The sequence below is a fragment of the Callorhinchus milii genome, unplaced genomic scaffold (assembly GCF_018977255.1).
Source record: "Callorhinchus milii isolate IMCB2004 unplaced genomic scaffold, IMCB_Cmil_1.0 Scaffold1, whole genome shotgun sequence".
Classification (NCBI taxonomy): Eukaryota; Metazoa; Chordata; class Chondrichthyes; order Chimaeriformes; family Callorhinchidae; genus Callorhinchus; species Callorhinchus milii.
Genome location: NW_024704742.1, coordinates 137,890,363 through 137,917,803, shown reverse-complemented (window position 1 = coordinate 137,917,803; position 27,441 = coordinate 137,890,363). Strand labels below are relative to the sequence as shown.

The 27,441-nt window shown below is 53.0% G+C and overlaps 1 protein-coding gene across 1 annotated transcript; it reads left to right on the top strand.

The window, feature by feature from the left end:
- Nucleotides 1–27,441, top strand: tmem8b (transmembrane protein 8B). Its single transcript, XM_007908923.2, has 13 exons — nt 1–73; nt 8,905–9,094; nt 9,964–10,171; nt 11,954–12,087; nt 12,793–13,061; nt 17,680–18,074; nt 20,369–20,465; nt 22,791–22,914; nt 23,527–23,669; nt 23,875–24,053; nt 24,352–24,498; nt 25,339–25,455; nt 26,470–27,441. Exons 1-13 carry the CDS (start codon nt 1–3, stop codon nt 26,821–26,823), a joined length of 2,430 nt encoding a protein of 809 aa, XP_007907114.2. The 3' UTR covers nt 26,824–27,441.

Below are 27,441 nucleotides of genomic sequence, written 5' to 3'. Positions count from 1 at the left end.
ATGGTGACACCAGACCTGTGTATAGGTATTACCTCAGCCCTCATGACCTCTAATCTGGTGGAGATCCATCATGGTGCTGCCAACATCGCATATCATCAAATTGCTTGGTCCCCGATCAATATGTAATTCTATACCAGAAAGACTGCATTTGCTCGTCAGAGGCCAACACTAACTACATTATAGTCATCATCATCATCCTTGCATTTGACACAATGCCTTTCACGTCAAGAGGACGTCCCGATGCGCTTCATAGATACACAGTGAAGTGTCGTGATTGTGTGTTTTGTGGGTGAAACGCGGCAGCCAATTGCGCTCAGCAGCGTCCCACAAACAGTCGTGGACTGAGTGATCAAATTATTATTATTTCTTTATTTGTGGAGTCCTGTAGCTCAGTGGTTAGAGCACTCGCTTTGCAAGTGAGAGACCTGAGTTCAATTCCAGGCAGAGGGCGAAACCTTGGGCAAGTTTCCTTACTCCACACAGAGCCTAATAATAATCCCTCCAAAACCAAAAACAATAATAAATTGGTCATTTTCAATCTACGACTGTTTGTGGGACATTGCTGTGCGCAATTGGCTGCCGCGTTCGCCCACAAATATACAGTCAATTCACTTTACAGCCTATTCTGTGAAGCGTTTTGGGACGTCCTCCCGACGTGAAAAGCGCTATATCAAATGCAAGGATTATTATTATTATTTTTGGAGGGATTATTACCCCTGGAAAAGGGATCCTGGTTCCCGCTTACTGCTGGGTAAACATATGCGTGTGGGGTAAGGAAACTTGCCCAACCTTTTGTCCTGCCCGGGAATCGAACTTGCAAGGCGAGTGCTCTGAGATCTAAATTACAGAAATTATCGTCCTTGCGTTATGATATAGTGCCTTTCATGTCAAGAGGACGTCCCAAAGCTCTACACAGGATAAACTGAAGTGAAGTGACTGTGTATTTTGCGGGTGAAACGCGGGAACCAGTTTGCCCACAAACAGCCATGGAGTGAGTGAGCAATTTTATTTGGGGGATTGTTGGCCAGAACACCAGGAGATAGAAACTCCCTTCTCGGGATCTTTAGGCAGACGGGACCTCAATTTAATGTCTCATCCAAATGATGGCACCTCCAGCGATGCAACAACCCCAACACTACATTGGAGCATCAGCTTATTCTATGATATGACACACTCCACCCCCCCCCCCCCGCCGCCGCCCCCCCCCCCACACACACACATATATACGTACAGGGTCCATGTCCATACACATACATGGATCCTGTACGTATAACCGCACACACACACACACTACACACACTCACGCAGACACACACACTGTACGCACACAACACACACTGCCTCACTCTCACACAGAGACACCACACATGCACACCACACACAGTTACGGAGATGCAGCCCGTGCCTCGCTCTCACAGACGCGCACATACACCGCCTCGCTCACACAGATGCGCACATACACCGCCTCGCTCACACAGATGCGCACATACACCGCCTCGCTCACACAGACGCGCACATACACCGCCTCGCTCTCACAGACGCGCACATACACCGCCTCGCTCTCACAGACGCGCACATACACCGCCTCGCTCACGCAGACGCGCACATACACCGCCTCGCTCTCACAGACGCGCACATACACCGCCTCGCTCACACAGACGCGCACATACACCGCCTCGCTCACACAGACGCGCACATACACCGCCTCGCTCTCACAGACGCGCACATACACCGCCTCGCTCACACTGATGCGCACATACACCGCCGCGCTCACACTGATGCGCACATACTCCGATTCGCTCACACAGACGCGCACTTACACCGCCTCACTCAGACAGACGCGCACATACACTGCCTCGCTCACACAGACGCGCACATACACCGCCTCGCTCACACAACAGACGCGCACATACACCGGTTCGCTCACACAGACGGCACATACACTGCCTCGCTCACACAACAGACGCGCACATACACCGGTTCGCTCACACAGACGCGCACATACAGCGCCTCGCTCACACAACAGACGCGCACATACACCGGTTCGCTCACACAGACGGCACATACACTGCCTCGCCCACGCAGACGCACCCAAAATGTGTGCCACGTCTACAAAACAGCCACTGGACTTGACAGTAATTACTGCGAAGCACTTTCATGCATTTTGATCCTCCAGATAATATTGCTGGTGATTGTGTGTGTCAGCCTGGCGCGGTCAGTAAATCAGTGTAAATGTAATGTATTTACCGGCGAGCAGGAACAATCACAGAGCAGGTCTGATGTTGGCAATCAGATTTGTTCCAGGTTGATGTCACCGGCCCCATCAACTTCACATTACAGTGTGTGTTACACGTTTCTTTTTTAAAAAAAACACAGCAGCAGCAACAACAACAGCAATGTCCTGGCCCCTGGCACTGCCATCCTGGCACTGCCCCCAGCCACGACCTGGGAGGCCGAGCCTGCGGGCTGATGCCATCCTGCTGATCGCTCGCTCCCGGTGTCTGCGTGGGCATTTTGGCTGCTGCCCCGACCCAAAGCTCCCCCTCCCCCTCCACTCCAAATGTCTCTCCTCCCACCCCCCTCTATCCTCTACTCCCCCTCTGTTCTTCTCTCCCACCGCCCTCCCCGCCTTCTCTCTTTTCTCGACCCCATCACCCCTTCCCTCTGCTCCAGCCTGGGCATCCTCCGCCGGGACCATCATGGCTTCCGGCACTGGCTGTCCCAGAGCAGCCACCCCAAGCGTCCAATCATTCACTCCCTCCGCTCAAACCGCCTCCTTAAGGCAAACCCAACTCCCCCCTCCCTCATACGTACCCTACCAACTCTCCACTCCCCCCACTCTCCACAGCCATCTCTCCTGTACACCCCAAATTCCTCTCCACATCACTCTCTCCCTCTCCTCCCTCCAGCAAACCCACCCGCATTTCCCTCCAAAATGTCCAATCCCTCTCAAACAAAGCCCTCACCATCCTCGACGAGCACCTCAACGTTCTTGGGCTCACCGAAACCTGGCTCTCCCCCAATGACCCCATCCCCCTAGTTGAAGCCTCCCCCCGCAGGCTACACCTTCTACCACACCCCCCATCCAAACCAACGTGGCGGCGGGGTGGCCTTCATTTCCAAAGCCTTCTTTGGTCTCACCCCCTACTCCTCTGGCTGCTTCCCCTCCTTCGAGCACCTCACCCTCTTCCACCTCTCACTTCTATTGAAAATCCTCCTTGTCTACCGCCCCCCCTAAGCCCCCCGGCTCCTTCCACTCTGCTCTTGGGGATGTCATCCCCAGACATGGGGTACATTTCCACATGTATGCGGACGACACCCAACTCTATTTTTTCACCTCACTTTACGACCCTCAGTCCCCTGATGTTCTGCCTGTCAGATCTCAGGGGCTGGATGAGCACATATTTCCTTCAGCTGAACGTTGACAAGATGGAAGCTATACTCTTTGGCTCTCGTCAACGTCTAAAATTTTCACGGCTCTCACGTCCTCCACCTACTCGACCTCCCCCTAAAACTCTCCAAACCCGTGCGCAACCTAGGCGTCAGGTTTGACCCCCAATTATCTTTCCTCCCCCATATCCGGTCCCTCACCAACACCGCTTTCTTCCACCTCCAACGCATTGCCCATCTCCACCAATACCTCTCCCCAAAAGCCGCTGAAGCCCTAGTCCATGCCTTTGTCACCTCTCGGCTGGACTACTCTAATGCCCTCCTCGCCGGTCTCCCCTCCACTACCATCTATAAAATCTAACTCATTCAAAACTCTGCCGCCCACATTCTCACCCGCACGAACCTCCGCTCCTCGATCCCCCCAGTCCTGGCCAGACTGCACTCGCTGCCTATCCCAGAGGATCGACCAAGATCCCCACCCTTGTATTCAAATCCCTCCACTCCTCTGCACCCCCCGACCTCTCTGACCTCCTCTCGCCTCAAAACAGTACCCGTTGCCTTCGTTCCTCCGGGTCTGGCCTCCTCCTCGTCCCCCGAATCCTGCGCTCCACCCTCGGTGACCGTGCCTTCAGCCACTATGCCCCGGGGCTCTGGAACTCCCTCACTCCATTCATCTCGCTTCATCCCTTCCTATTTTCAGGTCTCTGCTGAAGACCTTTCTTTTCGACCGAGCCTTTGGTCACCTCCCCCCACTCCCCCCGGCTCGGCCCCCGGGATCCGTAACTGTAAAGCGCTCTGAGACGCCGTCCTGCGTGGAGGGCGCTATATAAATCCAAGTTGTTGTTGTTGTTGTTACACTCCCAGCATTGCCTCATTCTGATGATTGGCTATTTCCCTTAATGTGAGCTCACAGTCCAGGCTAACGCTGCAGTGTTGTGCTGGGGTGGTGGGGGGGGGGGGGGGGGGAGCGCGCGATGCATTGTCAGAGACGCCGACTTTCCGATGAGACCTTAAACCGAGTTCCCGTCTTTGCTGTTCAGGTGGAAGTTAAAGATCCCACGGCACTAAGAGAAGGGAGTTTATCATTATTATAATAATAATTATTAATAATCCTTACATTTAGCACAGCAACTTTCAACTCAGGAGGATGTCCTTCACGGGATTTACTGTAGGGTGTAGTGACTGTGTATTTTATAAGGTGAATGCGGACAGCCATGTCCCACAAACAGCCATGAAGTAAATGCCAGAGATGCTGTGTCCTTTGGATGAGATGTTAAACCTCACTCCCCGTCTGTGCCCGTGTTCAGGTGGATGTTAAAGATCCCACAGCGCGATTGTAAAAGAGAAGTTTCTTTTCCCTGGAGCCCCGGCTGACAATGCCCCGGATAAAATTAATCACTCACGTCATGGCTGTCTGCAAGACATTACTCTGACCAAATTGGCTCCATCCACCCACCCTGTCTCTCCTCCTCATTTTCCTTCAAGGCTCATCCTGCCTTCACTCCTCCCTATCCCAGCAACTTCGCTTTGTCTTCTCCCGCCCCCGCACGGTATTAAGCGGTGGTTCCTCAGGGCTATAATCCTCGCTCCTGCCTTCATTATTTAAACCCTCCTTGGCCAGGTTGTGAGTGTCCTCCTGGGGAAGGTAAGCAGGGTCTCTGGGACTGAACCAACTCCGTTTGGCAACAAACTGCCGGAATCGAGCCAGTCCTCTGTGGCGGTCGTGGTATCTGGTTCCTGAGCCAGGTGGGTCCGCAGTATTCCAGGCTGGCTCATCGGCAGTTGAGTCCTGTAGCTCAGTGGTTAGAGCACTCGCTTTGCAAGCGAGAGACCTGAGTTTAATCCCAGGCAGAGGGCGAAACCTTGGGCAAGTTTCCTTACTCCACACAGAGCCTAATAATAATCCCTCCAAAACCAAAAACAATAATAAATTGGTCATTTTCAATCTACGGCTGTGTGTGGGACATCGCTGTGCGCAATTGGCTGCCGCGTTCGCCCACAAATATACAGTCAATTCACTTTACAGTGTGTTCTGTGAAGCGCTTTGGGATGTCCTCCCGACGTGAAAAGCGCTATATCAAATGCACGGATTATTATTATTATTATTATTATTAGGGAGCAGAACTGGACTCTCCAACTCTCCCTTACAAAACCTGCGGACTATCCAGAACTCTGTTTCCTCTCCCACACTGAGCTCGGTGACCCCATCACCCTCATCCTCGCTCGGCTTCTCTCGGCTTCAGCCTCTCTACTCCGACCCTTTGGATCTCCATCCCAGAGCACCTCTGCCTCACACCCTCCCTCGCCTCCTTCAAGGCCTGTCTCAAGACGTTCCCCTATGGTATCCTCCTACCTCCACCCCTATTGCCCTCCACCCCTCCTCACGTGCAAACCCTTCACTTAGGATATCCAAGGCGCTACATAAATACAATTTGTTTTGTCGTTGCCCTCCCCTCCCTGGCTCGGAGTCAGCCTCCGCCCACTGTTAAGCGCTCTGAGATGCTACCCTGTGTGGAGGGCGCTCTATAAGTGCAAGTTGTTGTTGCTGTCATTGTGGAGGCAGTGTCCCCACAAACGTTTAGACGTCTTTGAACGCTTCCCAGGATGTACTGTAAAGAGTAGTGACTGTGTATTTTGGGGGAAAAACATGGCAGCCAATTTCACATTGTGGGACATTGCTGTGTATAAATTCACACTGAACTCCACTCCCCAATCACCCCAGTCCTTGTCAGGCTCCACTTGTTCCCTGTCACAGAACGGATGCGGCTTGAAGAGCCTTAAACTCGTCTACAAATCTGTTGATGCCCTGGCACCTCTCTGACCTGCTTACTCCCCAATCCAAAACCCGCTGCCTCCGCTCGACTGGCTCCGGCCTCCTGCTTGTCTCTTGTCCTCTCCGCTCCACCTTCGGTGGTTGCCCATTCAGCCACTGGGCCACAAAACTCTCTCCCTCAAACCCACCGCCTTGCCCCCTCCTCCATTTTCAGATCAACTTCCTCTTTTACCATACCTATGGTCACTTCCTCCACCATTATTAAGCGCTCCGAGATGCTTCTCTGCGTGACGGGGGTCTGTATAAATGTAGGTTGTTCTTGAGTAAGTGACCATTTTATTTGGGGGTTGTTGGCCAGGACACCATTTTAAGTTGGGTGTGGGTAGGGGGAGCGTTATAGCTGGCTTGTGGTTTCTGATAATGTACGAGTCAGTGAGTGTGAGACATACACAGAGATAAAAGGTTACTATCCCACTGTATTACTGCAGATAATGTGACATTTCTCAACACAGTGACTCAGGGTTGTGGAAGCATTTACTGTAAACATTACTGAACCCCGACCAAGTCAATAAATCCCTCAGTACATCAACTGTAGACAGCAGCACTTTATCATTAGATCATAGATTGGTCTGGACGAAGAAGGCCTCTGATCTCATAGATGTAGAGTCCCGTAGTATAGTGATTAGAGCACTCGCCTCGCAAGCGAGAGGACCGGGGGTTTGATTCCCGGTCAGACAAAACCTTGGACAGTTTTCTTACTCCATGTGCCTCTGTTTATTTAGCAGTAACTAGGAAATAGTTATTGGTCGAATTGGATTGGAGGATCACTTTCCGTGATAATGATAATCTCTCCAAAAAAACAATGGTCACTCAATCCACGATATTTTGTGGGGCGCTGCTGTGTGCAATTGACTGCTGCGTTTTGCTCACAAAATATAGTCACTGCACTTTACAATATATTCTGTGAAGCACGTTGAGATGTCTCAATGATATAAGGCGCGACATCAAATGGAAGTATTATTATTATTATCCCCCCAGAACCCCCACCCAACTGTCTCCCCATCATAGCATTGAGCTGCTTTATAAACCAGTCCCAGTGACCCGGCCTCAACCCCCCNTCCTGCTAACCCTGTTCTACTCATTAATTACCCTCTGGGTAAAGAAACACTTCCTGGTGTCGGTCCTAAAATGACCCTTTACACTAAACTCTAACCCTGTGGCCTCTTGTTCTACTGTCTCAGTGTATCTGACAGCGATGATCTGGGTTTACTTTTCAATCCCATTCACACTGTTACACACCTCTGGGACGTCCCCTCTGGCTGCAGTGTTTGGCTAAAGAACACACAGTCACTACACTGGCAGCTGGCCCTGTGAGACACTTTGAGATGTTTGATGCTCTAGAAACTGTATCAATGGGAGGATTATTGTCATATTATTAATGAAATGATCGAGGTGTGGATGGTGAATAGTAAAGGATGGCAGAGATCAGGGTGTGAGCTGTTTACTAACTACAGTTACAGTTACTAACCCTGTTTGCTAACTTGATTACTAACTCCTCCTATTAACTATGCCTACTAACCTAGTTACTAACTTTAGCTCTGGTTACTATCACTAACACTGGTTACCAACTCCAGTTTCCCCCACCACACCCACCGAGTCTGTCTCTGACTCTCTGCTTATTGGCATTTCCAACTCTTCCCCCCACAACCTGCAGATTGTTTGGAGCTCCGCAGCTCGTGTCCTCTCCCGCTCCTGCCCATCGCCCCCACCCTCGCCCGGCTCCACTGGCTCCCCATCCTCCAGAGGATACAGTTCAAAATCCTCGTCCTCGTCTTCAAACCCCTCCATGGCCTCGCTCCCCCCTACCTCTGTGACCTAATAACCCCATATCAAACCCGTCTGCTCCCTCCGCTCAGCAGCTCTGGTTGCTCCACGTGCCCCACCATCGGGGGTCAGGTCTTCAGCCTCTGTGCCCCCACCCTCTGAAACTCCATCCCACAGTCCCTTCACCTTGCTTCTCCCCTGCCTCAAACAAGCCCCATCTCAAGACCTTCCTCTTCGACCGCCCCTTCGGTCATCTTCCCTCCTCCACTCCCCTTGCCCTCCACCCTCCTGATCCCAAACCCCAATTTGTGTGCAGGTTGCGCCTTGGGGTGCACTGCTGACGTGAAAGGCGCTGTGTCAATGTAATTTGTTGTTGTAGCCTGTGAATGCTCTCCTATTTACTATGAGGCTGTGTGTTTGTGAGGTTGTGTGTGTGTGTGTGTATGTATGTGGGAGGGTGAGGGTGTGAGTGAGGTTGTGTGTGAGGGTGAGATTGTGTTTGTGAGTGTGTGCGAGGGTACGTGTATGTGTGAGGGTGTGCATGTGTGAGGGTGTGAGTGAGGTTGTATGTGTGAGGGTGAGGTTGTGCTTGTGAGGCTGTGTGTGAGGGTGTGTGTGTGTGTGCATGTGTGAGGCTGTGAGTGAGGTTATGTATGTGTGAGGGTGTGTGTATGTTTGGTTTGTGTGTGAGTGTGTGTGTGTGTGTGAGGGTGTGTGTGTGTGTGAGGTTATGTATGTGTGAGGGTGTGTGTGTATGTTTGAGGGCATGTGTGAGGTTGTGTATGTGTGAGGGTGTGTGTGTGTGTGAGGGGTGTGTATGTGTGAGGGTGTGTATGTGTGCGTGTTTGTGTGACGGTGTGTGTGTATGTGTGAGGGTGAGTATGTGTGAGGGTGACCCCTGTGCTTGTTGTTCACAGACGGTCTCTTCGTCACGGACTACTTTACGCGGACGCCGCGGAAGCTGAACCCCTTCACCTCCTTTGCCAGTGTGGAGCTCTTTCATTTCCACATGCCCGAAGATACAGTGGTGGCCGTCTGGAACCTCATCACCTTCAAGGAGCAGGGGGGCAACTTTGGGGACACCTGTCCCGACCGGGACATCACCGTGTGAGTAACCCCCCTTCCCCCCCGCCCACAGTATAGTGTGAGTAACCCCCCCCACTCTCCCCCCCACCCACAGTATAGTGTGAGTACATCCCCCTCTTCTCCGCGATATAAAGACCTCAGTCAGGGAACCTCCCTGCCTTGATCCCACTAAGCTCCCATCACCTCCATCCTCGCCCGGCTTCACTGGCTCCCCGTCTCCCAGAGGATAGAGTTTAAGATCCTTGTCCTCGCTTTCAAAGCCCTCCACGGTCTTGCTCCTCCCCAGCTCTGCGACCTACTAAAATCCTTACCAATCTTTCCCTCCGTTCAGCAGATACTGGTCTGCTCCACGTCCCCCGCCAGGCCCCACCGCGCAATCGGAACACTATCCCAGAGCCCCTCCACCTTGCTCCCTCCCTTGCCTCCTTGAAGGTCTTTCTCAAGACCTTCCTCTTCAACCACGTTGTCAGTCATCTTCCCTCCTCCACCCCCACAGCTCCCATCCCTGTCTGATCCCAACCCCAGCTCGGGCTCAAAGCCTTGACTGTCCAGTGCCTTGGGATGGCCTCCGACGGGAAACGCGCTGTGTCAATGTCATTTGTTGTTGTTGGTTCATTTCCACCTAATTCTTTGTCTCTGCCACTTTCTCTCTCTCTTTCTCTCTCTTTGTCTGTCTCTGTCTCTCTCTCTCTCTTTGTCTCTCTCTGTCTCTCTCACTCTCTGTCTCTTTCTCTCTCTTTGTCTCTTTCATTTTCTCTCTTTCTCTCTCTCTCTCTCTTTCTGTCTCTCTCTGTCTCTATCACTTTCTGTCTCTCTCACTCTCTGTCTCTTTCTCTCTCTCTCTCTGTGTCTTTCTCACTCTCCCTCCGTCTGTCTCTCTCTGTCTCCAGGTATTACCGGGCTGGGGCTCCGCCGGTAATTAACCCTCTCCACACCCGATTCCCGCAAGATACTGTCATCCCCAGCTCCTTCACCGTCACCCTGACCTGGACTCTGCCCAACCGCACCACCGGGGTCTTCAACGTGAGCAGCCCCCTGCCCGGGGACTGGTTCCTGGCTGCCCACCTGCCCAAGGATGAGGGCAAGATCTCAGTCAAGGCACGTGTTCACTCCTCCAGTCAAGCCTCTGTCCTAACCCCAATCCCCTGCTCTTTCCCAATTCCCTCAAATTCCCTATTAACCCGGTTGTTAGTCGTTTGGCAGATAGCTTTCCCGGGGGTAATAATCCCATAATAATCACTCAATCCACCACTGTTTGTGGGACGCTGCTGTGCACAATTTGCTGCCGCGTTTCGCCCACCAAACACACAGTCGATTGACTTTACAATATATTCTGTGAAGCGCTGTGAGACGTCTTGGTGACGTGATAAGGCGATATATCGAATGCAAGGATTATTATTATTTTTATCAGAGTGCCGTAGTGTAGTGGTTCGAGCACTCGCCTCCCAAGCGAGAGGACCTGGGTTTGATTCCCGGCAGGGTGAAACACTGGGTAGGTTTCCTTACTCCACACGCCTCTGTTCATCCAACTGTAAGGAAGAACCAGATAATTAACATGAACGAGCTAGCGATCGGTACACATCTCCCCCCCCCCCCCACTCCCAACCGTTACCACTGCATTGAATGTGGGAAATGTAATAATAATCCTAGTATTTGATATAGCGCCTTTATCACGTCTTCGAGGCGTCTCAATGCGCTTCACAGAATATGTTGTAAAGTGAATTGACTGCATGTTTTGTGGGCGAAACGCGGCAGCCGATTGCGCACAGCAGTGTGGTCTACAGCAATGTAGTATTGATCCGTCGACGCAAGCGCAGAAGAACTTCATTGCCAGCGTTTCAATGCGATTCCAACACTTGCCGGGAAGTGTAAAGCGGCGACGGGACGAGACGCATTCAATCGCGGGAAATGTAGTCTTGACCCGTCGCTGCAGGTGCATTTACCGGCTACTGGGAATTACTGATCGATTAGATTATTGATTAAGTTGGATTTTAGACGATTTATACAGTTTGCCTGCAGCTCGGACTTCACGTAAATCATGTTCAATGTTATGGTCCCAAGTGGTACGACTTAGGTGAGTTTTACCGTGTACGAGGCCCTTTGTGTGGGTTAGTGTCTCGGAGCACTTAACGTTGGTGAGGTCTGTCCGAGAGAGGGAGAGGGTGGGGAGGTGATGATGACTGTGATTTAAATACAGACAAAAGGGTTGCGAGGCGGAGGGCAGAGGTCCGGAGTCTCCCTTCCTGACTGAGTCCGGCAAGACCGGTCAGGTCTCAAGACCTTTCTCTTTGACCGTGCCTTCAGCTCTCCTCTCGACTCTCTGCCCCCTCCTCGCTCCCTCCCTTCCCTCCCCTCACCCTGACCATTTCCCCCCTCCTCGCTCCTTCCCCTCCCCTCACCCTGACCATTTCCCCCAATGCTCGGGTCCTGACCCAACTGTGCAGCGCCTTGGGACGTCCTCCCGACATGAAAGGCGCTCAATAAATGGAATCTTGTTGTTGTTGTTGTTGTTGAGTGGCTGATGGAGTTTGGGGCCGGTGAGGATGTGGGTGGTGGAGTTTGAGTTGGCATCACTAATGTCTTTCCCCTACCCCTCCCACTCTCTGCCCCTTCCTCCCTCTGCCCCTCCCTCCCTCTGCCCCCCTCTCTCTCTCTGCCCATCCTTCTCTCTCCGCCTCCCTCTCTCTGCCCCATCCCTCTCCCTGGCCCTCCCCGCGCCTACCTCTATCCCTCCGCCTTCTCTCTGTACCTCCCCCACGTCTCCCTCTACCCATCCTCCTTCTCCCTCTGCTCCTCCCCTCCCCCATCCTATCTCTGCCGCTCCCACTTCTCTCTCTGCTCCCCCCTCCCCATGCCCCTCCGCCGCTCTCCCCGTCACAGGGCCTCTATGAGGAATGTCAGTACCTGTTCCAGCCACAGCTGATTGTGCAGCGACTGATCGGGATTCCCGTGCTGTATCCCGGTTACGTCATTGACCAGTTAATCCCCGCTCACAACCGCTCGGCTCTGTACAAGTAAGTGACGCCAGCGCCGCGACCGAATGGCGGCCATTTTACACCGCCAGGTCCTGCGCTCTCCGGCGCTCAGCATAAATGAGCTGCCGCGTACGCCCACAAAATACGCAGTCACTGCAATGCTGTACAGGCGCTGTATCAAATGTAAGCGTTATTCTTATTGGCCTGGCACAGCCTGGTAACTCTCTCGTATCTGAGTCAGAAGGTTGTGGGTTCAAGACCCCACGAAGGGACTTGGAATCACATAGTCTAAGACAACGTTCCAATGAGGTGACACATTGAACCCAGGTTGCCTCTGCCTGTTGAGACGGATGTTAAAGATCTCATGGTGCAATCCTGCTGTCCTGGCCAACAATCCCCCAAATAAAACCTGAGGCCAGTTCCTTACCCCACACACCTCTTGGTTACCCAGCCATAAGTAGGAACCTAATTGATTGGTGGATCACTTTCCAGGGATAATAATCCTTCAATAAAAATTGGTCACTCAATCCACGAGTGTTTGTAGATCACTGCTGTGGGCTATTAGCTGCCGCGTTTCGCCCACAAGTCACACAGAAACTACAGAGGTATTTTCTGTGAAGTGCTTCGAGACGTCTCAACGAAGTGATAAGGCGCTCTATCACGTGCAAGTGTTGTATGTTATTATTTGTTGTTGTTGTTGTTGTGATGATGTGGGAGTTGGTGATGGCTTGTGTTGTGGTCCAGGGTGTTTGTGCCCAGTTATACCTCTGCAGTGACGGTGCAGCTGATCGGCTGCCGGAGCAGGAACCGGACGGTGGGGGCATGCCCCATCTCCCTGAAGATCCGAGCCAGAGCCCCACCTCTCCACAACTCCTCCCACGCTGACTGCTCCGCCCTCCCCACCTGCCAGCTCCACCACAGCCCCCCCCACTGGCAGCAATGGTACTACATCCTGGTGGAGCGCTCCCTCCCCAATCTCCAGGTGCACTTCCGCATTGGGGTCCACATCAAAGGTAGGGAACTCCCCCACCCCTTCACCCCATTCTCTTCTTCGCTCTCCCTCTCCACCATTCCTCATCCCACCGCCAGCTCGGGTGCACATCCTTCACTGTCCTGGGACGTCCTCCCGACGTGAAAGCACTATACGAATGTAATTTAATTGCTCTGCGGTATATTTTTTATGGAGAACTTTTTTAAAATTAAATTGGCTAAACAAAGAGTGGCAGCACAGGCCAGCTGGGCTGAATGGCCTCCCTCTGTGTCTGGTGAGGACACAGCTGATATCACAGCGTTAGAGACAGAGGAGAGGAGGAGAGCGGAGTCAGGCAACAGAATAGATGGCTCACAGGAGCTTTAATAAAAGCTGCCACCACTGCACTGGTGAGAGAGTGAGGGAGGGATGGAGTGAGAGAGGGAGTGGGGCCGAGGGAGTAAATGAGTGAAAGTGGAAGGGATAGAGGGAGGCATTGCATGATGGACGAGAGCTTTTATGAGTAAATATTTATAAATCAAGTCCAACTGTTGGCATTATGGCATCTGGAAAGATATGTAAATGCGGGTGTGACAGATTGGTGGATTATTGAATTACTCGTGATTCAGGAAGGGATCAGACTGAGCGCAGATACTGACTCACAGACGCCTGTGTCACACGCATGGTGCTATATTTTTCACACTCGCTCGCAGCCTCACCAGAGGGAAACGTCTGGCGTAAATTAACCCTAGGAGGTCCTTTGGCGAACCGCAAACTATACCCAGGAATCCTCAGAGTGAGGCCTTCTGGCCCTTCATGTCCGTAGGATGTGGGTTCAAGCCCACTTTGGGGACGCTGAGCTCACAGTCCAGGCTGACAGAATAAGAGCGTGGGCAGGTACGACATTATTCATCGACTCCCTGGTGGAAGAGGCTTCACGTCAGACAATGTGCTGAGGACAGCAAACTGAGCAGCGCTAGCGGGAGGTCAGGTTAGTGATGGACCTTCAAGTGACAGTGTTATCTCTGGAGAAGAGGAGGTAGTTCTCATTGTGTGAAGAGGGATAGAAAGGATTCTTTTTTGTCAGCCGGGTGTCTGATACATGCAGAAACCCTTCACCGTTGCTTAAGGCTCTGCAAATCAAATTGAGAATTCCATATATCCCACCTACACATAGAAATCCTAGAGGTTGATTATTGGAATGGAAAACATTCTCTCCCTCTCTCTCACTCGCTGGAGAAGCGCAGCCTCTTTACCTAATTCCGCAGAGTATTAGGTGCAGTTGGCAAGAGCCAAGGCTTGGGGGGACCCCAGAGTGTGTGTTGGGGTAACTGCTGGAGTCTTACCAGCTAAAACCACACAGCTTATCCTTGATATCACTGTCTGACAAGCTTTCCTGCTGCTTGACCAGCTAGGACCACCCTACCGGTTAGGGCTTTGGCTGCAGGGTTACCAGGAGCTGAGTGGGAGAATTCCCTGCCCCCAGTGACTGGTCTGCTCTTCCAACAACAACAACAAAATTACATGCGTAAAGTGCCTTTCACGTCAGGGGACGTCCCAAGGCGCTGGAGAGTCAGTGTTTCGGACCCGAGCTGGGGTTCGGAATTGGGGAGGGTGGAGATAGGGGGGGAAGCAGGGTGATTGAAAGCATGGTCGAAGAGGAGGGTCTTGAGATAGGTCTTGAAGGAGGCAAGGGAGGGGGCGAGGCAGAGGGACTACTGGATGGAGTTCCAGGTGGTGGGAGCAGAGTGGAAGAATGCCCGCCCACCAATTGTGGGACGGGCGAGGTGGGGGACGTGAAGCAGGCCGGTGCCTGCTGAGCGGAGACAGCGAGCAGGATGGTAGGGGGTTAGGAAGTCTCAGAGGCAGGTGGAAGCAAGTCTATGGAGGGCTTTGAAGGTGAGGGCCAGGATCTTGAACTGTATCCTCAGTGTGATGGGAAGCCAGTGGAGTCGGGCGAGGATGGGGTTGATAGGGTCACAGAGCCTGGTGCAGGAGAGGACATGGGCTGCAGAGTTCTGGATGATTTGCAGCCTATTGAGGGAGGAGTTGGGGAGGCCAACAAACAAGGAGTTTGCATAGTTGAGCCTGGATGTTATGAATGTGTGTCTGAGGGTTTCGGTGACCTGGGGTGTGAGGCAATGGCGGAGCCGGGCATTGTTGCGGAGGTGGGGGAAGGGAGAGCGGGTCATGGCGCAGATGTGGAGTAGAAAGGATAGTTGAGGGTCAAACAAGACCCCAAAGTTCCGGACTGGCTTTAGTGAGATGGAATGTGAAACCATGGAGGGTGTCCGAGTCCTCATATCCGCGCCACAACTGGTACCGCCTTCCATCACCTCCGGAATGTCGCCAGACTACGGCACTACCTCACCCCCCACGCGGCTGAAACTCTGGTCCACACCTTTATCACCTCAAGGCTGGACTATGGGAACTCTCTCCTCGCTGGCCTTACCGGCCCTCCCTCCACATGGCAGGTCATTCAGAACTCTGCAGCTCGTGTACTGTCCCGCACCAGGACACCGGCGACCACATCACTCCCACCCCTCGGCTCACCCCCACTGGCTCCCCATCCCCCAGAGGATCGATTTCAAGATCCTCATCCTCACCTACAAGGCCATTCACGGCCTCGTCCTCCTACCTCTCCGACCTACTATCCCCCTACCTACCTGCCCGTACCCTCCGTTCCTCTGGCTCCGGTCTGCTCCACATCCCCCGCCCCAACCGCCTGACCATCGGTGGCCTTCAGCCTCTCAGCCCCGAGGCTCTGGAACTCTATCCCCAGTGCCTTCGCCGCCTCCTCCCTTTCCTCCTTCAAGACCGGTCTCAAGACCTTTCTCTTTGACTGTGCCTTCAGCTCCCCTCTCGACTCTCTACCCCCTCCTCGCCCCCCCCCCCCCCCCCCCCCTTCCCCCCCCCCCCCCCCCCCCCTCCCCTCCACTCCCTCCCTTCCCTCCCCTCGCCCTGACCATTCCCCCCTGCTCGGGTCATAACCCAACTGTGCAGCGCCTTGGGACGTCCTCCCGACGTGAAAGGCGCTCTATAAATGGAATCTTGTTGTTGTTGTTGTTGTGTTGTTGTTGCTGTCAATGCCTGAGGTGTGGAAACGCTGACAGGAGCCAATCAAGAAAGCCTCGGTCTTGTTGACATTCAACTGAAGAAAGTTCCAGGTCCTGCCAAGGAGAATAGTCACCAGTTGGTTATTTTACATCCGATCATTGCGGTTTTGAGCCTCAATGGGTGGAGGTCAGGAGATCTTTAGATCTTGTGATATTCATCAGTGACAGCCTGATCACAACTGGCGGCTGACCTCCTGCACCTCCCCTGCGTATCCCCCAGAATTACTGTACCAGTCCGCAACCTTGGCTTCCAGTTCGACCCACAGCTGTACTTCCTTCTCCACATTTGGTCCCAGACCAGCACCGCCTTTCTCCACCTCCGCCATATTGCCCGCCTCTAACTGCACCTTACCCCAGATGCAGCCAAAATTCTTGCTCATACCTTCGTCACCTCCTGACTCGGTCTCCCCAACTCCACCATACTCAGGATCCATTTGATCCAAAACTCTGCTGCCCCCATACTTACCCGCACTAACTTTGCAGCCCCATCACACCAGTGCTAGCCAAGCTCCACTGGTTCCCTATCGCCAAATGGATCGATTTCAAGATTCTCACACTTTTTTTCAAATCTCTTCATGCCTGGCACCTCCCTACCTCTCTGACCTGCTTAACCCCACCCAACCCACTACCTGCTGCCTCCGCTCGACTGGCTCTGGCCTCCTGCATGTCCCTCGTGCCCTCCATTCCACCATTGGTGGCCGCGCTTTCAGCCACTACAACCTGAAGCTCAGGAACACTCTTCCTCTATCCCTCCGCCTTGCTCCTTCCTTCCCCATCTTCAGGTCGCGTCTGAAGATTTTCCTATTCAACCGTGCTTACGGTCACTTCCCCCCACCCTCTGGCTCAGCATCGTGCGCTGCCACTGTCAAGTGCTCTGGGACGCTGCCCTGTGTGAGGGACACTATTTAAATGCAAGTTGTTGTTGATGATGATAATGCTGAGAGCTCCAGTGGGGAGGGAGCACCAGCATAGACACGATGGGGAGAGAGCAGGGAATGGGGTTAGAGTAGAGAGCTCCAGTGGGGGAGAGCGCTGCATTGTTGGAGATCGCGTCTTTTGAATGGTGGACTGTTGTGTTTGTTTGCCTCACAAATGCACAGTCACTACACCAAACTATAGTACCCTGTAATGCGCCGGGTGGGGTTTCGGCGTGACAGGCTCTGAACGGAGGGAGGTGATTTCCGTCTTGTTTCTATACCGACCTGTCCGCTCCCTCTGCTCAGCAGGCTCCGGCCTGCTCCACGTCCCCCGCCCGGCCCAACCCACCATCAGCCTTCATGCCTTCAGCCTCTCTACTCCCCACCCTTTGGAACTCCATTGCACAGTCCCTTCGCCTCATCTCCTCCCTGGCCTCCTTCAAGGCCCGTCTCAAGACCCTCCTCCTCAACCGCACCTTCAGCCACCCTCCTACCTCTACCCTCCTGCCCTCCACCCCTCCTGATCCCAACCACAACTCGGGTCCAAATCCCTGACTGTCCAGCACCTTGGACGTCCTCCTGATGTGAAAGGTGTTGTGTAAATGTAATGTGTTGTTGTTGTTTACAGACTGTTCCAAGCCGGCCATCTCCAGGGGGATCTCTCTCCTCATCACCTCAACCCTCAACATGCCTCAGTCCTTTGGCTCCCCCGGGGGTCCCTCCGTGCTCCGGAACCTTCCGGTGACGGGGATGAACCTGAACCAGCTCAATGTCTCGGAGGGAAGCCCCTCGCGATCCCCCGAGGAGGAGGTTGGTCCGCGGGGAGAGGTTGCTGGGGGAGACGGGTGTTGGCCTGTCAGGCCTACCCTGAGGAACGAGCTGGACACTTTCTCCGTCCATTTCTACATCTTCTTTGGGCCCAACGTCTCGGTCCCTCCTGACAAACCAGCCGTGTTCCTCATCAACCTGGTGCCTGTGCTGGACAGCGGGGGGGTGCTCAACATGGAGATCCGGCTCAACACAGTGAGTGTGGGAGGTGGGGGGGGGGTGGAGATCGCACGACCGAACCAAAAGATCATCACCGCACATTGCACGTCGGGGGCACAAGTCAAAGCGATTCACAGCATTTACTGTAAAGTGTAGCGACTGTGTGTTTCATAGGTGAACGCGGCGGCCAATTTGCACACAGTGGGAAGCGCTTTGGGACGTTGTGAAAGGGGCCGATGGAAGGATTGCATGAAGCCCAGGCCTCGACGGCCCCCAATGTTGTAGGGAAAGCTGTGTGTTTGGGGGGTGGGAGGGGGTCAGCGTGACAGACAAGCCGAGGACCACAGTCCTGCTCAGCAACCATCGGTCACTGGTTCCTCTGACAGTGTGGTACACAGGAACAGGGTAGGCTGGTCACCAAAGCAACACCATAGCCCATCTCCACATTACGGAGCCGCAGGGCACAGAAATCCATCTGGGTTTTTGACTATTTTTGCACCTTAATACGGAGCCCCGCGGTGTGGTGGTTAGAGCCCTCGCCTCACAAGCCAGAGGACCCGGGTTCGATTCCCGGGCGGTGCGAAACCTTAGGCAAGTTTCCTTACTCCACTCGCCTCTATTTCTCCAGCACTAAGTAGGAACTCAGTTGTTAGTCGATTAGCGGATCACTATCTGGGGAGGGTAATAATCCTTCCCCCCCCAAAAATAATTATAATAATTTGGTCACTCAATCCACGACTGTTTGTGGGACGCAGCTGTGCGCAATCAGCTGCCGCATTTCGCCCGCGAAACCCGCAGTCACTGCACTTCGCAGTGTGCTCTGTGAACCACTTCGAGGCGTCTCGAAGGCGTGATGAGGCGCGATATCAAATGCAAGGATTATGATTAGTAAAGTGTTCTGGTAACGGGGATTGGGGGGTTAATTAGCCGAGGAAGTGAAGCCGAGATTCCTGCTGTAGGTTGTTGGCCGGGCACTAAGCCTCTTATCTCTCGGCTTGGCACAGGCACCGTCTCCTTGGCTGTGACAGGCTTACACTCATTGCGCTTGTAACTCATTTGCGTTGATGAATAATTACGTGTAAGTGTCAGCACTCACTGAGCACAGGCTGGATACTGGCTGCTTTACAGGGGAAACAGGAGACAGATGGCTCTGCTTTGGTGTCTCAGCTCCTCACGCTCTGGATCAGGAAGCCGTGGGTTCGAGCCCCCACCCCATCCAAGCCAGAGATTCCGAGCTCACAGTATGGACTGATCAACGCTGGGGGGGATAATAATCCTTGATAGAGCCTTATCAGTTGTGCCCAGCAAGACATCCCCCAAAAAGCCATGGAGTGAGGGACTAACTTTATTTGAGGGATTGTTGACCAGGAGAGAGAAACTCCCTTCTCTTTTCGAGTCCTGTGGAGTCCTGTAGCTCAGTGGTTAGAGTTCAATTCCAGGCAGAGGGCGAAACCTTGGGCAAGTTTCCTTACTCCACACAGAGCCTAATAATAATCCCTCCAAAACAAAACAATAATAAATTGGTCATTTTCAATCCCACGACTGTTTGTGGGACATTGCTGTGCGCAATTGGCTGCCGCGTTCACCCACAAATATACAGTCAATTCACTTTACAGTGAGTTCTGTGAAGCGCTTTGGGATGTCCTCCCGACGTGAAAAGCGCTATATCAAATGCAAGGATTATTATTATTATTATTATAGCGCCGTGGGATCTTTAACGTCCATCTGGACAGACAGACGGGACCTCGGTTTAACGTCACATCTGAAGGATGGTACCTCCGACAATGCAACCCCCCCACCCCCCAGCATTAGCTTAGACTGTGTGATTCCAAGCCCAAACGTGGGGTTTGAGCCCACAACCTTCCGCTGCCAATGTGCCAGGCTGACACACATACGAGATGTTAAACCGAGCTCCCATCTGCCTGTCCAGGTGGATGTTAAAGATCCCGCAGCGCTATTGGAAAGGAGAAAGGAGTTTCTCTCTCCCGGTGTCCTGGCCAACAATCCTTCAATAAGATTAATCGCTCACTTCATGGCTGTTTGTTGGACATTGCTGTGTGCAAGTTGGCTTCTGGGTCTAAAAGATACAGTCACTACACTTTACAGTAAATCCTGTGAAGCGCTTTAAGACGTCGTCTGGACACGAAAGCACTGTATCATTCACTTCAGTTGTTTGTGAGACGTTGCTGTGCTGCTACGCCTGCTACAAATGTACAGTTACTACACCTTACAGAAACTTTATGAATGGCTCTGAGAGATTGTATTAAACACCAGTATTATTGTCACCGTGTGTGTGTGTGTGTGTTTAATCCTCACCTCTCCTTTTTCAGTCCTCAGTGACAGGAGACAACGTGACAGTATTTGGTTGCCTGAACCACGGGATGCCTTTGACATCGACAGACAACACATCACTCAGCTGCGCGTCAGGTAAGTTAGGGCCTGAGAGGCTGCAGGGAATTTTCACTGGAGCTGAGAGGGTTAAAGGGCAGACTGATTGAGGACGTCAAGGTCACAAAGGGTTACGAGAGTGAATGATGGTCGATCATTTCACAGTTGGCGAGTCAGTTACCAGAGCATGGAGTTGTACGTCGCTTCTGAGTCACAAGATTGTGGGTTCGACCCCCAGGTCGGGGTCTCTGAGCTCACAATCTAGGCTGATGCTCCAGTCCAGTGCTGGGGGGGGGTGGAGGGGGGAGAGAGAGGGAGAGAGCGCCATGTTGTCAGAGATGCCGTCCTCTGGGTGTGGACCTGCCTCTACAATCTCACCACATCAGGACCGTGAGAACCTCTCTCAAAGGCTGGTCTCTCCTTTGCCACATGGCATGTCAGTCCCTGGTAAAGTCTGAGATCGGCTTCTTCTTTTCCCCAAGAGCAGGTTTGTGTTCTCGCTTGGCAGGGAAGCGAATGGCAGGGAAGCCACTATCACCCCCACCTTGAAGAAACCTTCCCTCGACCCATCACAGCTATCCAGCTACCGGCCCATCTCAAATCTCCCGTTGCTATCCAAGGTCCTTGAGAGAGCCGTTACCTCCCAGCTTCGCTCTTTCCTCTCCTCTCACTCTTCTCTGGTCAAGGTCACAAACGACATCCTGACTATGTGTGACCAGGGCTCCCTCTGCCTCCTCATCCTCCTCGACCTCTCCGCCGCCTTTGACACCGTGGACCACTCAATTCTCCTCCACCACCTCTCCTCCCACCTCAACCTTCAAGGTTCTCTCCTTGACTGGTTCAGGTCCTACCTTTCGCACCACCTCCACTTCGTCGCGGCAAATGGCTTCTCATCCAACCCCGCACTGTCTTGTGCGGTGTTCCTCAGGACTCTGTCCTCGGGCCCCTCCTCTTCACCCTCTAGATGCTCCCCTTGGTGACATCATCCGCAGATATGGGGTAAATTTCCACATGTATGCGGATGACACCCAACTCTATCTCTCTGCCTCCACCCTGAACTCCAGGACTACTGGTGTCCTGACCGACTGCCTGTCCGACATCAAGTCCTGGACATGCGGAAACTTTCTCCAAATCAACATCAGCAAGACCAAGGCCCTCCTGATTGGCTCGTGCCAGCGCCTCCGCACCTCATGCGCTGGCAGCATCAGATGCTCAACCTCACTAAACCAGTCAAGAACCTGGGTGTCTTGTTTGACCCTGAACTGTCCTTTCTCCCCCACATCTGCGCCATGACCGGCACTGCCTACCACCACCTCCGCAACATTGCCAGACTCCGCCACTGCCTCACCTCTCAGGATGCCCAAACCCTCACCCATGCATCAAGGCTCGATTACGGGAACTCCCTACTATCGGCCTTCCCAACTCTTCTTTTCACAAGCTGTAGATCATCCAAAACTCTGCAGCTCGTGTACTCTCACGCACCAGGGCTGCGTGACCCCATCACTCCCACCCTCACCCGACTCCAGTGGTTCCCCATCCCCCAGAGGATTGAATTCAAGATCCTCGTTCTCACCTTGAAGGCCATCCATGGCCTTGCCCCCACCTACCTCTCTGACCTGCTGACTCCCTACCAACCTGCTCGCTCCCTCCGTTCATCGGGCTCCGGCCTGCTCCATGTCTCTCGCCCGACCCGCCCTAACATTGGTGGCCGGGATTTCAGCCTCTCTGCCCCCACACTCGGGAACTCCATCCCACGGTCCCTTCGCCTCACTTGTTGTTGGCATGGTGGGTGATGGTCCTTTGTGTTGAGATGGGTACCATGGAGTTGAAGAGCTTATGGACCCAAAGACAAATGTTGATCATTGACCAGGACCTGCTGGCAGTGAGAGTCGCCGCATGCTTTGCTAACCTCACCTGGGCGCAGATACTCTGAGGGAGAGACACAGACATTCCTCCACTAATGGGGCTGTGGTTAGAGCAATGGCCTCGCAAGTGAGAGGACTTGGGTTCGATTCCTGGGCAGGACCAAACCGGAGGGAAGTTTCCACATGTGTCTGTTTACCTAGGAGTATCCAGGAACACGGTTGTTAGTTGATTGGCCGATCGCTTTCCTGGGGGTAATGATCCCTTTTAAAAATAATAATAATAATAATACTTTGGCTGCTCAAACCACAACTGTGTGTGGGACACTGCTGTGCGCACTTGGCTGCCGTGTTTTGCCCACAAAATACACAGTCACTGGACTTTACAGTATATCCTGTGAAGCGCTTTGAGACGTCTCATCGACGTGATGAGGAGCTAAATCAAGAGCAAGGATTATTAATATTTTTATTCATGTGGTGCCCCCTCTCCCATCTCTTCCAGAATCTTCCGTGGGGTTTCTCCTCGTGGTGAACGCTACCTCCAACGTTGCCAGGCTGCGGATCCCGTACCCCCAGACAGGAAGCTGGTACATCAGCCTGCGTTCCCTGTGCTCCACAGACCTGGGGTAAGGCCACATTCCCCTTTGGATAGAGACACAGTCACACCCTGGCAACTCGCTGCCCACAACCCACTCCCTGCTGTTTGCTGCTCACAGGGAGGCTACATGGTCCAGGGTTCGAGAGGGAAAACCAGCCAGGGTTCCTGCTCCTGGGCCGTACAGCACCCTCCAGCGTGGGGCAGCTGGGTGGGCAGAGGTCAGGCTCGGCTGTGACACCCTCCACAGTCGACTGACATGACAGTCCAGGGGCCGTCTCTCTCACTCTCCTGTCTCGCTCACTCTCCTCTGTCTCGCTCGCTCTCCTCTGTCTCGCTCACTCTCCTGTCTCACTCACTCTCCTCTGTCTCACTCACTCTCCTCTGTCTCGCTCCCTCTCCTCTATCTCTCTCACTCTCCTGTCTCACTCACTCTCCTCTGTCTCGCTCACTCTCCTCTGTCTCGCTCCCTCTCCTCTATCTCTCTCACTCTCCTGTCTCACTCACTCTCCTCTGTCTCGCTCACTCCTCTGTCTCGCTCACTCTCCTGTCTCACTCACTCTCCTCTGTCTCGCTCGCTCTCCTCTGTCTCTCATTCTGCTCAGTCTCTCTCACTCTCTCTCTCTCGCTCTCTCTGTCCCAGGTTTGAGGAGTGCAGTAATGTGAGTGCGGAGGTGAAAGTACGGAGCTTCCTGACGCCGTGTATCAATGAATGTGGAGCCTACGGGCAGTGCAAACTGCTCCGCACCAACAACTACCTGTACGCAGCCTGCGAGTGTAAAGCAGGTGTGACTCCAGGGGGCTGTGTGTGTGTGTGCGCGCGGTGGAGGGGGAGGGTATGTGTGTGCGGTGAGTGTGTATGAGGTGGGGAGCGTGTGTGTGAGGGGTGAGTGTGTGGGTGTACGCGGTGGGAGTGTGTCTGGGGTGGGGGGTGGCAATGTGTGTGTGTGTACGTGGGGGGGAGTCTGTGTAACACTGTGCTGTGTTACAGGGTGGAATGGCTGGGGTTGCACTGATAACCTCTACGCCCTGTCCTACGGGTTCCAGTTGTTGGCCACACTCCTCCTGTGCCTCAGTAACCTCATGTTTGTACCGCCCGTGGCCATCGCTGTCCGCAGCCAATACCTGCTGGAGGCCTCGGTCTACACCTTCACCATGTTCTTCTCCACGGTCAGTGTCCATCAGTGCTCTCATTACCCACAAAATACACAGTCACTTCACTTTACAGTATATTATGAAGCGCTTTGAGACGTCTCAGCGACGTGACAAGGCGCTATATCAGATGCAATGATTATTATTATTATCTATAGTGACCAATAGGCCTCTAGCGCCTTGGGACGTCCTCCTGATGTGAAAGGCGCTATACAAATGTAAATTGTTGTTGGTTGTTTGTTGATGCACTGCGAAGTGATGGGATGTGTTTGCGATGTGAGGTGTAGTGACTGACACAGTCATGTGTTGCTGGCAGTTTTATCACGCGTGTGACCAGCCGGGGGTGGTGGTGCTGTGTATTATGGACTATGACGTGCTGCAGTTCTGTGATTTCCTGGGCTCCATGATGTCCGTCTGGGTGACCGTCATCGCCATGGCGAGGCTACAGCCGATCATCAAACAGGTGGGTCCCCGGCACTGGCACCTGACCTCCCCTACCACAGCCAGCGCTGACCCCTGAACCCTGCCCTCAGCCAGTGCTGACCCCTGAACCCTGCCCTCAGCCAGCGCTGACCCCTGAACCCTGCCCTCAGCCAGTGCTGACCCCTGAACCCTGCCCTCAGCCACCACTGACCTCTGAACCTTGCCCACTGCCAGCACTGACCCCTGAACCCTGCCCTCAGCCAGCACTGACCTCTGAACCTTGCCCACTGCCAGCACTGACCCTTGAACCCTGCCCTCAGCCAGTACTGACCCCTGAACCCCGCCCTCAGTCAGCACTGACCCCTGAGCCCTGTCCACAGCCAGTGCTGACCCCTGAGCCCTGCCCACACCAACGCTGACCCCTGAAGTCCTGCCCCTGACCAGTGCTGACCCCTGGTCCTCCAGATGAAATTGCTATTCACTTTGAGGCTGGACATCGCTGGGCACAAATTGGCTGCGTGCTCGTGCACAACAAAAAAGCAGTCACTACGCTTTATTGTAAATCTTGCGAAGCACTTTGAGACGTCCTTCTTCTGACATGAAAACTCACTCCCTCAATCCCTCTGCTCCCCCTCACGGCTGAGAACCTCCTGCTTCAACTGTGCGTGGGGGCATCTCCCCCACCCCCAGGCTCAGCTTCAGGCTCTACCCAGTGCTCCGAAACGCTACCTCGCGTGAAGGGCGCTGTGTAAGTTGTTGTTGAATGGAGTTGAATCAGATGTAAGATTATTATTATTATTAATAACCCCATCATTTGGTGCTTTGTATGGTTTGGTCTGTCCTGGTGGTGACTCTGACCGTTCCTCTTTGCTCTTCTCAGATCCTGTACCTCCTCGGCGCCATGTTGCTCTCCATGGCTTTACAGCTGGACAGACACGGGCTGTGGAACCTCCTGGGCCCCAGTCTCTTCGCCCTCGGGATCATGGCCATCGCCTGGGTAAGCAACATAAGAAAACAACATCAATCATGAAATATTCAATGCAAACGCAGTACCTATAAATACAGACTTACCTAGACTCGTGCGAATGATGGGGACGGAGGGTGGGGGTGGGATTCTTGATGGCCTTGAGGGCCATAGGTTGGCCAACACTGATTTAAGGAATATTTGCGGATGTTATCACTCACAGAATTTACTGTGAAGTGTAGTGATTGCTTTTTTTTGTGGACACAACCAATTTGTGCCAAGGGATGTCCCAGCCTCAAAGTGAATAGCAATTTTATTGGGAGGATTATGGGGTCAGCGCTGGTCGGGGTTGGAACGTTATCACATCGTTGAGACGTCTCAAAGCACTTCACGAAATATATGTTTAAGTGAATCGACTGTATATTTTGTGGGCCAAACGTGACAGTCAATTTGCCCACAGTCATTGATTGAGTGTCCAAATTACAGGGTTTCTTTTTAGGGATTATTACCCCTGGAAAGTGATCCCGCAATCGACTAACAACCGGGTCCTACTTACTTCAATAAACAGAGGCGTGTGGAGTAAGCAAACTTGCCGAAGGTTTTGCCCCGCCTGGGAATCAAACCCAGCGAGCGCTCTAACCACTGCACTACAGTGCAGTGGAGTCGTGTAGCTCAGTGGTTAGAGCACTCGCTTTGCAAGTGAGAGACCGGAGTTCAATTCCAGGCAGAGGGCGAAACCTTGGGCAAGTTTCCTTACTCCACACAGAGCCTAATAATATTCCCTCCAAAAGCAAAAACAATAATAAATTGGTCATTTTCAATCTACGACTGTTTGTGGGACATTGCTGTGCGCAATTGGCTGCCGCGTTCTCCCACAGATATACAGTCAATTCACTTTACAGTGTGTTCTGTGAAGCGCTTTGGGACGTCCTCCCGACGTGAAAAGCGCTATATCAAATGCGAGGATTATTATTATTATTATTATTACAGGACTTCACGTTCTTGTATGATATTCCGGAGCTCTGATGTTTCTTTCTCCCTATCCAGACAATCCGCACGATCCGCAGGCGCCGCTGTTACCCGCCCACGTGGAAGCGCTGGGTTTTCTACCTGTTTCCCGGCACGGTGATCGCCATGTCCGCCGTGGCTCTCTACACTTTTGTGGAGACGGAGGAGAACTATTTCTACATCCACAGTATCTGGCATATGCTGATCGCGGGCAGCGTGGGCTTCCTGCTGCCCCCCAGGCCCCGCCCTGGCAGAGGCCCCGCCCCCAGCTCCGTGGTTCCTCTCCAGAACAAGCGACGAGGCTGCGGGTACCAGCTGTGTGTTAACGAGCACGAGGAGATGGGATTGGTCGATCCAGCCATGGTGTCCATCAACAGCATCTGCAGCAGTTGATGATTGGCCACTAATTGATGATGAGTCAACCAGTGAACTGTTGAGATTAGCCAATGGCTGGTTGAGTTAACCATTGACCAGTTGACGTAACGATGGAACAGTTGTATTGACTTTTGGTCAATCAACGTAAACATTAACCGGTTGAGTTAACCATTGGCCAGTTAAGTTAAATATCAGCTGGTTGAGTTAACTATTAGCCAATTCAGTTGATCATTGACCAGTTAAGTTGACCATTGGCTGGCTGAGCTAACTCGTAGCTGCTTGAGTTGAGTTGATCACGAACTGGTTGAGCTAACCATTGGTTGGCTGGGCTGATGATTGAATCAGGAAACAAACCAAAATGGCCATCGTTTGACCAAACCCAACACGTCTGGACGGAAACTGAGCTTTGACGACCAGTGAAGAGCAAACCCTGGACTTTCTATTGCTGCACTGGACAGTCTGAGTCCATTTGAAGGCTCCTCCTCTGACCTCACCTCCGCGCCCCCCCACATCCCTCAGAGAATCTCCACAGTGGGGGAGAGGGCAAATGCTGGTCCTGATGTTCTCTCCACTTGATAAATGTAAAAAGTATTGTATTAAAATGCAAAATATATTGCTCTCTCACTCCCCACACAC